Source organism: Desarmillaria tabescens (genome assembly GCF_030435595.1).
Source record: "Desarmillaria tabescens strain CCBAS 213 chromosome Unknown EV420scaffold_190, whole genome shotgun sequence".
NCBI lineage: Eukaryota > Fungi > Basidiomycota > Agaricomycetes > Agaricales > Physalacriaceae > Desarmillaria > Desarmillaria tabescens.
In genome coordinates, this window is record NW_026848489.1 from 22,227 (window position 1) to 32,580 (window position 10,354).

A 10,354-nucleotide genomic window follows, 5' to 3' on the forward strand; every position below is an offset into this window, starting at 1 on the left:
TCTGTTGCGGTCAATCACGACCACCCAAACACTGACGTCTTTCTGGAGAGCATAACGTCCTCGCCCCATCTCGGGAACCACTCACTCCTTCAAGACAGTTTACCCCCTTCTGAAGATGCCATCTGTAATTCTACCATCGTTGACGGAACGGTAGTTCCGAGTCGAGGAAGATCTAGCCTCGAATGAACATAGTACGCAATATCCCATTTACTCTTTACCTACGACGGACTTGAAGCTTGAAGTCTCCAAACCCTTGTAACATCGCGTTGTTTTTGTTGTGTTTTAAATAAGTCATACAAATTATAACGGACTAATAAACATGAGGTCACCCTCTACACAACAACGTCGATCCTCAACGTCGATTATCCGCACGCATTACTGACAGAGTATACTCGTCGTCCGACCTATGAAAAACGTCTGTGTCACCTTTGCTTCGTTACGAAAGCAAACCTTTGTTGACACAGGACCGGCGGCTTCTGTGGGACAATGGCGTGGAAGGCGAAGGGTGTAGTATAGCTGTTCTTTAATTTGCACATCCTGTTTTTAGCGCGTTACTATCTTGCGACCTTGATTGCCGACTCAAACTTCGCTTGGAGGGACAGGGGCCTACAAACAGGTGATACGAGTCCGGACATGATAAGATGCAGTAGTATGTTGTAAGCATAGAGTCGACATGATCAAGTGTGTAACGAGTCGACAGATGAATTGACGTAATCCTCATGACTTCACATGCAGAGACGTCAAGAAAGGCACTGTCCCTTGCCCACGGCTCACAGCAATTTGTCCTGCCGTCCATAGGGACCACAGGAGGCGTGGCATGGCGAATGCAGAGTGAGGTACGACGAAAGGGAACGGAGCGACAAAGGGGAAACTTGGACTCGGCCATTTGTCCATCCCCTACACAACGTCCATTTACCTCCTGCTTCCTATCCGTCTCTGTAGAAGCGAACTCGAATGAGAGGTCACCCTCTGGCAGACAGTTTTAAGCCCTGGAGTGGGACGAAGTATTAGTTAGACTCGGAGGTAATGATCGAGCCTTCATTCTCATCTCTGAAGGACAGTGAGCATCATTTCTGTCAATGAAACAGCTGTATACGGACAGGATTGAAGTATCATCTGGCTTTGTGTCGGTAGGGACGCCCACCTCGTCGCGCTTGCCTGTTGCAGTTGCACGTAGGGGCTTTTGGCTGACCTCATCATCCTGCTAAACGTGGCCCCTATGTGCTGCTAATCGTTGCAGCGTGTACGAAAGAGAAAAGCGTCGAACAAGCCTTCAATATATGCCCGACTGTTATACCGACGAGGAATAAGAGGAGGCAGATACGCCAAGGAAATGATTAACTCATTATTTACGCGTGTTTGAAACTGAAATTCCCACTCCTGCAATCGGCTCGAGATAGTAGTGTGTCCACTCGGGGCGAGTGACGAGGACAGTGCAGAGTATCAAGCCGACAGAGTAGACTTAGTAAGAAATGGCGTATTAGCTTGACGGAAGTGATAAGGCGGTACGTGATGAGCACGGTACACCACAGGGCCATGATCATGGCGAAGGATGCATAGATCATGAGCCAAGACGTGTGAGCAAACTTGTCGTATAATTTTGCTCGGGTTTCCATTATTTTGAATACTTGTTGAAATACTGTTTAGATTGAGATTTGCATAAGTATGCGATAACTTGGACACACCAATTGTAGACCAGATAAATTGTGGGAGGGACATCTGTCACCGAGCGTTTGTGGGTTGAAATGCATACAACACATCGAGACATCCACGTACCGTACTTCTCCCACCACTCTCTCCAACTGCGCGCCTTCACTCTGCTAAGTCCGTGCTCTGCCGATACATTCTTCTGCGGAGTTTTGGGCCAGGTTGATTGGAAGTCGAACGTCCTACTGCCACCTGTGTCGTAGAATAAGATTCGAAGTTGACGAAATGGAAGAACAAGGAGTTGACCGGCCGGGTGAATCCGAAAACCGTGTGTACCCAAAATTGGAAATCACCACCAAAGGAGAGATGTGTGTTGAAGAGTTATATACATACTTTACGGCGACTAACGCGCCAAAGGTTAAAATGATATTATACAAAGATATGTATGTACTGTATAAGCAATCGAAAGATAGACGAGGCGAAGAAGGATACTCAAAAAAGTACGACAAAAACAGACGTGGCACAGCTAGTTGATACGCGTGACGGGGTGGGAGGGGAGGGCAGAGTGCACGCCCTCGAGACACGGTGTCGTGATGCATCGATTAGTGTTGGTCACGGATGTCTTTCGATCAAAGGAGGGGAGTGCGTGTCATGGCTAATCCACGCCGAGCTCGTCGTCTCTCCCACTACCTGCTTGAACCTCGCAGCTGCTCCGCTTGCTAGAAGTTGATATACAGTGGTCGGGCCTGTATGGAACCTAGACGAACACCATGAGAGGTCATTGGACCTAGGTAAATGCAGCTGAGCGGGGCAGGAATTGATGAGAGGTGGGCGATGTGAGTGACGGGAGCATAGAGATGCGAGAAGGGTTCCTTTCTCTACCCCACAAGCCGACCCTTGCCTCTCCGCATTTTCATCTATTCTTCACTCGAACGTGTCCGCTCATGTGTAGCGTGTAGCACAAGACGTGCTTGGTGTGCTTGGTGGAGAAATTTGCAAATCTGAGAGGTATTACAAGAAACGTCGAATAAGAGTGGAACAGTGGATCGTGGCAAGTCATAGAGTCAGCGTAAGCTATGAAACAGAGTTACATGCCTAACGCACGAAAAGATTGAGATTGGAAGAACTTACATCGCACCCCGACGTTGAGATCTAAACATAACGCAAGACGTTCCTCGGAAATCAAAGCAAAGATGAATAAGATCAAAAGTGAACATCTTAAAAAACCTACCAATCGACGGAATATGCTGGCGTAGCATCCAATAAACGACAGAGAGTGTGTGGCCAGATGCAGGATTTAGAGGGAGATACGAATGGAGACACGTGGACTTGACCGCGGGAGCACGGCCCTTTGACTCCGTACAATGCGTGGCATTTCCGTCGGACTCTCTTCTGCACGACCACGGTCCTTTTCCTGGTTCCATACTGTTCTCCTCGAGAATCTTAATCATCAGTAAACACGTTTTACATATCGTTCGGGGACGGCGCTCCAGTTTCGATCTAGGATGGTCCCACTACATGGCATAGTCGGCGGATGCTGTGACGCTGAAAGAAACAAATCAAGAGACATCAATCCGCGTCGTTGCTGGTGACTTCGGACGTCCCATTAGGTAGACTTGGTATCGATATCACTCTGGAGTGGACTGATAACCTGTCGCAGTACCGGTGAGTACGTTCTGGTTCTAATTGCGCTGCCACTGTGTTGCTGATATTCCTCATAGTTCGGAGGTCTATGAAAACCATCCAACTTTGTTTCGCTGCGGGATCTTTTACGTCTATGCCTTGCTTGATGGAGGTTTCCTGAGAGGATAGCTCGGGCAGTGTGCTCTGTGAGCGGAGGGAGGTTATGGTATGTCTGCTATTTCGTTGATACGTGCTATACTCATTACCGTCGCATTCAGATGACCTCGATGAAGAAATGTATATTCCTTTCGAAATTCGAATACTGAGCTAAACAGAATCGTCCCGGTGCGCTCTCCCACACGAAATACGACTCTTTCCCCTGACATTTGGCTGTGAATAGGCTTATATACTGTCCTATCACCTTGCGGGGCGTCTACAAGGCATTTCTACCCCCAATATCAGACCTGAAAGAACATTCGTAGACCCGACACAGTCCCCGCCTGTGGGACGCGCAATGACTGCTCTCATCACCTGTTCTATGACTTGATAACCACAGTCAGACTCGTGCTCTGGAAACCGGCAATGACCCAACGTTTTGGACAATGTATTCGAAGCTCGAAGTTTCCAAGGAAGCAGCGGTATAGTCAAGTTATGGACGGATGGATATCTTCGGTCTCAAAAGTACCGTCCTCGCAGACTTGACCAGGTCGTCTATTGGTCATCTTTGCCCAACTTGCTCTCATATTGAATCGAGATGCGACATCGCTGGACGGTATATGGTTCTGGGCTGTCCTTCCGATTTTCCTTCTATTTTCCGGAACACACCTGCCGCAGTTGAGACGTGCTGCGAAGTTCTCAGGCATGTCATTGGTTTCGGTGGTGCTTTAAGTGTCCGTCGTTGCAACGACGCTACTCCTCACTGCACTGCTTATCATAAAGCGCACTGTAAGCGTCGGACAGGCCAAGGGCGGATCCGAGAGTCGACTAAGGACGTACCGCTGTGTCACTGGATACTCCATCTGTTTGGTCGCATGTTTCTTCGCGATTTGTAGCGACTGGATAAACAAACGTCTTGACACTTAGTAAAATATACTAATTTTATGACATTAGCTTTTCTTGCGCTCTTGTCCTTGTTAAACGCACGATGCGGGATGACACCTGGAAGATCGTTTTCGTACTCGCTCTCGTATGGAGAGTAAGATCCGGGGGGATTGCGAGCGTCACCTTGGCCGATGGCGTTGAGGTCCAGGTGGCCAAGTGGATAACGACACTGCTGCGGTGCATCGGTATTTTGGGGGGGTCAAATACTTTAAAGGATTTGGTCCCAGATTTGGGAGGTAAATCCCTGGCACCAAAACCGGCACCAAAAACTGGCAGGTTTTGAATCGGTATTTGGTTTCAGTTTTGGCACCGGATTTGTATCTCAAATAGGAATTCAAAAACACGCAGTATTTTGGTGCGGATTTGGTCCGGTGGATTTGCACTCCGAAAACCTACGGATTTGGCTCAGGGATTTAGATCCCAAATCGAGAAGCGTAAATCTGATCCCAAAAACGAGTGTATTTCAAATGGTATTTTTAGAACAAATACAGATGTAAATACCATACCAAAAACGGGCACAAATACAAAGGGGATTTGTTCCAGGATTTGAGACCCAAATCCTGGATGATCCGCCAGCGACATGCCAGGTACCCGCTAGTGACACGCCAAGCACCTGCTGGTGCACTGCCGGTGACACGACTAGAGCCTGCCAGTGACATGACTGGAGCCTGCCAGTGACCCGCCAGACTCGACGCTACTCTGACTCAACTCCAAACTGCCACCACTCTCTACCATTCATGCCAGCTACCAAGATCTGACTTCCTATTGACGTGTCACCTTATTCTCTGTCACACTGTCTCTCTCTAACGTCAGTACCAGAAGATAATGACTCATGCTTCCTCTCAGCGACTTTCCCCATGACTCTCCTCTTGTATGCAGGGGGCTCGCTTCAGCTTTCGCTTACTCTTGAGTCACCACCCAGTCCTTGTGACTAATGCTCACAGCCCTGGACCAGCGACAAGGGCGATACCCCTGCAACCTGGAGTTAGTCTCGCCGAAGGGCGTCTTTGGTCTTTGCAGAAATACATGTCTGCAGAAAGACTAAGCGACCCGATGGGAATGGAATACCTCTGAAGATAGATATCAGGCATATATGTGCAGAGAATGGGATATCAACTCACGTAGTCTCAAATGTCTAGGAGCTACATCAATCGCAGTTACACTGGATAAGGGAGTGACAAAAGCTGATAATCCATGTTGTTGGTAGGGAAGCTGAACTGAAGTTGTCAAGGTTTGGCATTGAAGTGTTAGGGCAGAGGGTACAATCTAGAAACGGCGTCAGTGGGTTAAGCGAAGGTGACACATAAAAATAATGGCTCAAGATTGCATCAGAAAGAAACCCATGTGCTGTTGGAAATTCGACGTGGACGAAATAGTGCACAACGAATTAAATACCATTAGAGTCACTTGACCGGCTGATTAGTGATGCGTTGTTTGCCTCAGAAGGCTTCTGCATGCCCAAACCTGCTTCGTAGACGCATCCAGGAGGGATCTGATGGTGCTGGCGTCAGGGATCGAGTTTTAAAGATACGCAAGTGTCTTACATCAATTCGAGCCTCAGGCTTCATGAAGGGGCATGAATCAGAGGGCGAACGTATGTCACATCCTGGTCTATCTTTCTCGTATATTAGCTGATCGACAAGGGAACCAAACAATGAAGATATACAATTTCCGCAGGCTTTCAAGATAATTCCAGGACATGCTGGCAGCTAGCTAATAAATCTGAATGTACCAGCCACTTATCAGTCTGACTCGGATATACATAACGAAACCGACTTACAACCATTTCATAGTCATTGACATTGAAGGTCTCCTTCATTTCATTCGCCCCATAGACCCACGCCTTACTATGCACCAAGCTGTTTGCTAGCTCCACCGTAAAAATCATATTTCCTGCCGTGCTGAACCCTCTGATTGTGTAATGCTTGATTCCACCAAGGTTTCGCGACGAATGCCAACCCGTGCTGCCGAACATTAAGATGGAACTGTAAACTCTTGGCGACTTATGAAATTGTGAGGGTGTGTGTTCCTGCCCACCAGATGCGAACACCATGACGGCAAAGAGCTTCCTGGAGTATCGCTTTACCATGCTTGCTCTGAAGCTTTTGCTTTATCTTGCCTTCCTCGAAGAACGGCTGCCTACCGATCAACCGACATACGTAGAATGTGGGCTTTGGGATGAAGATATCTATAGTACAAAGATAAGAGACCCAAGAGATACGAGGAAATACACACAAATGATCGCAGAAAGTGCAAGTTCCGCGACTGACTTCACACCCTGAAGAACAGCACATCTTGAGCTCAGAAGAAGGATGGATACCTTCCACTCACCTTGACGGAAAACCAGGACGTCATTAAGAGAGAGAAGAAAATCAAGTAGACAGAGACGAAATATAAAGGGTAAGAGATGAGAGAAAGAGAACCAAGTAAACAAGGAACAGCGTGAGAAGAAGAGCTTGCATATGATTCAAACCACAAAAGTGTGCACACAATGGGGTATGATCCACAATGCCACTGCTTTGAGGATCAATGAAGACCTCCAGACTTTCAACAAGCCCAAAGGACTTGAGAGGACGCGTCCAGTCTAGGATTGCAGTCTCGATAATACTTTCCTGGCAGAAAGATGGTTTGCTGAGCTTGGATCTCATCTAGACTTTGAGTATGAGTTCAGAGACAATATACGGGTGGAAGTATATTCTAACATATGGTCACCTCCATCAGCGCATAGTTCTGAAGAGAGTAGGAACATCTTACCTAGGCAAATGGTTAAAGACAGCATTGTACCGGATGAATCTATCAGACGCCAGTCAGTGAGATCCAGAAAGCAGGTCGGCAAAAGATATCACAGTATTGTCATTGTTCTCAGCTTCTGCTCTCCAGTTTTCCCCCTTTTTTTACAGCATAAGATAACATCGTGGTGCCAGTCCTAAGGCCTGAGGCGTCACGCTGACTTTCCTTCAGCGGTGCAATGTCCAATAAATTCTACATTCCCTGTAATAATTGATAGATACTATAGGCATGCTAGTAATTTGGACAGTATCTCGGCCCATCAACATACGATGAATGCATTAACTGCAACTGTACCATCAATGAAGTTCTAAAATCATCTCACTGAGGTAGAGCATCTCTCACAATAGCGCAAGGACCCCTTTGTGCAGTAACTAAAACTGACCCCCACCTCCTGTAGACCTGAAAAATACATCAACAGGGGGAAATAGAGAGTTGGTTTGGTCACCTTTTCAGTCGGGGGAAAGATTTCGATCAAAAAAAATGTCAAATGTATGGCTTGTGACAGCTACGAAGTTGTAGAGGTCGCAAGCAGCGAACGATGGAACTCTCGCAGCACTGGGAGCCACCAACATGATAGGGTTACAGGATAGAATGATCTGATCATCAGCAGTCAGAAAGAAGCCATGAGTTAAAAGGGTAGTGTAGTCGAGTATGTGAAGAAACCCTGCCTGAATATACTGATGAGCGTGCTACTGTTGAGGGCCACATTGCCATGAAGATTGGAGAATGACTGTAAAACCTGAAGGGATATGTGCAAGAAGAATACGGCTTCGTGCGGAAGGAGGCTCTGAATACACGTGAGAAAGAGAGTGTGACTGTTGAAGAGAGTACTTCGCTGGGCGAGTCATCAGCGACTTCCAAATTAGGATTAACAAAGTCCTTGGACTCTGTGGTTCAAATGTTCGAATCCTGGTCATGACCACTCCCACCCCGGACGAGTGAAATGTCCTATATAAATCACATTCAGTAAAGGCAGAATGTGCGAGGACTGGAAATGCACTGACCATCACATTACGAAGCCATCACGGTTAGACTCATCCAGAATATACATCGGTTGCAGTCCTATACAAAATGTGCATACCTTAGCTCCAGTTGACCGGTGGAACTTAAGAGGGAGACGTACTTTGGAAATGCACACTTGCAGAGCAGCTGAAACTAATCCTGGCCTGCCGTCTTCCACCAGCACATACGGCGGCGGTACATAATACGAGAAAAGACCGTAAAAATGATGGAGCAACCAGAACAACCTGGATAGCAAACGCTGACGGTGAGCGACTACTGTCGAGAGAGAAGGGTACCGCACTGCAAACAGAATAAAATTAGCCTGAGGTTGCATTTTTTTTCTTCAGGAATAAATGTGACACATGACAGTACTGCATGGCCAGGGCTTTGTTGCTCCCTTGAGTATCAATTAGATGTCACCTTGATGACCTTCAATAGCATGACCTCGACAACGACAAAGGGAAGGGAGGGAAAGGACTTGAAGACTGACAAGATTGAAAAACTGTTAAGCACTAACTCTAATCTGAACCAAGGCTGATCTCTATCCTGTCACTCACGTTCGGTGATTCAGTGTTAGAGAGGTGTTTTGGCAGATTGCAAGAAGTTAGGCGTCACTTATAGCGAAAGCAGGGAGCTTGTAAGAGTTAGGAGTATATAACCTTAGCCGAAGCTGGGGTCTTAAGGCCACAGCATAGGCTAGTTTAAATACTGGTTAGACTCGTACTAAGAATAGTATCTACAAGGGCGCATGCAACAAGAAGTGTGTCTTTCAATGAATGAGGAGGGAGGACACTAAAAGAAGTGTACTCCCAATGAATGAGAGTAAAGAGCGCATATCACCTGCATCTGCGTGGGACTCCATCTGAATAGGCTGCATCCCGTAGACCGCCCTCGACTGGCGGTCGACTCTCATCCAACTACTAAGAAGCATGATGCCATCAGGAGAAGTGTGATGGCACATGCAGGTTGTGGGTCATCTGGGGGCGGCAGCTGTGAACTGGGGTGATGGCAACTGGGTAAACGGGTAAGGAGTGTGCTGGCGGAATATCATGGGTCCAGGAGATAAGATAGGCAGGTCCGGGGTTCCGAGGGATAAGGATAAGATAAGATAAGGAAAATAGGGATAAAGTCATAATAATACCCCCCGACTAAGACTGTCATCCCAACAGTCCTTAGACGTACTCACTCCCCGAGTCAAGGGAGTTAGTAGATTCCATATCTGATTCATAGTCCTTGTTTTGTTCCCAAGCAGACATGCCCCATTCTTCTAGGAGGAAACTGGGGTCAGTCTGAGTCGTTAGAGGAGACATGGAGCGCTCGTCTTCGAAGACATCTTCATCCATGTCCGATGAATAAAAGCCCTGCTCATTGAAGGATAATGGATCGGTATGATTCCTGTTCGAGACTGGAAAAAGTGTTGAGCTCTCAGTTGCTGAAGAGCCAGGAGATGATATGGTTATACATCCCCCTTCACTTTCCAAGTGTCGCAAATCGTGATCCTGTATGTGGTCTTCCTTGTTCTCGTACTGTTTGACGAGTTCTTCGGCGTGGGTGAGATTGCTCCTCTTGACCCAAGTAGCTTCCTCCACTGGATATCCCTTCCATTTGACCAAATATTCAGTTATGGTCCTCTGGCTGTTTCCTCAACCGATGACATGGTCCCGGTCCTGAAGTAGTTCCTCTACTTCGTATTCCTCTTCGCCTTCCACGAGTTCCAGCTCCGGTGGTGGCGGTTTTTCTTGGTTGAAAAACTCTGGGGGGACGTACGGAGTTAGGTATTGTTCATTGAACTTGTTGTGGATCTTCCATCCTGGCGGCAGTTTTAGCTTGTATGCGGAGGGCCCTTTTTTGGAAATTATTTCGAAGGGGCCGATGCGCTTGTCGCCTAGCTTTTTTGCCGGTCAGGGGAGGTGAAGGTTGGTTGAGTCCAACCAGACTTTATCTCCTGGTTGGTACTCCTGTGCAGGGCAAGTGTGTTTGTCGTAAGCCTTTCTCATAACTTCAGCGGCTTTATTCAGAGAGTCTTCCGCTTGCTTGCGTACTCTCTGGAGGCTTTCGATGAAGTCAGTTACCGATGGTGTTTCCAATGGCCTCACTGTGGTTGGGCGAATTTCCCCATCTCATCCGTAGACTACTTTGATGGGAGAAAAGCCCGTTGCAGAGTGTTGGCGATTGTTGTGAGTGAATGCTG

The 10,354-nt window shown here is 47.4% G+C and overlaps 1 protein-coding gene across 1 annotated transcript; it reads left to right on the forward strand.

The window, feature by feature from the left end:
• The first annotated feature begins 4,175 nt into the window (after nucleotides 1-4,175).
• Nucleotides 4,176-4,877, forward strand: EV420DRAFT_1597234 (uncharacterized protein). The gene has a single exon (XM_060474979.1). The coding sequence runs from the start codon at nucleotides 4,415-4,417 to the stop codon at nucleotides 4,652-4,654; it is 240 nt and encodes a 79-aa protein (XP_060321721.1). The 5' UTR covers nucleotides 4,176-4,414; the 3' UTR covers nucleotides 4,655-4,877.
• The last annotated feature ends 5,477 nt before the right edge of the window (nucleotides 4,878-10,354 follow it).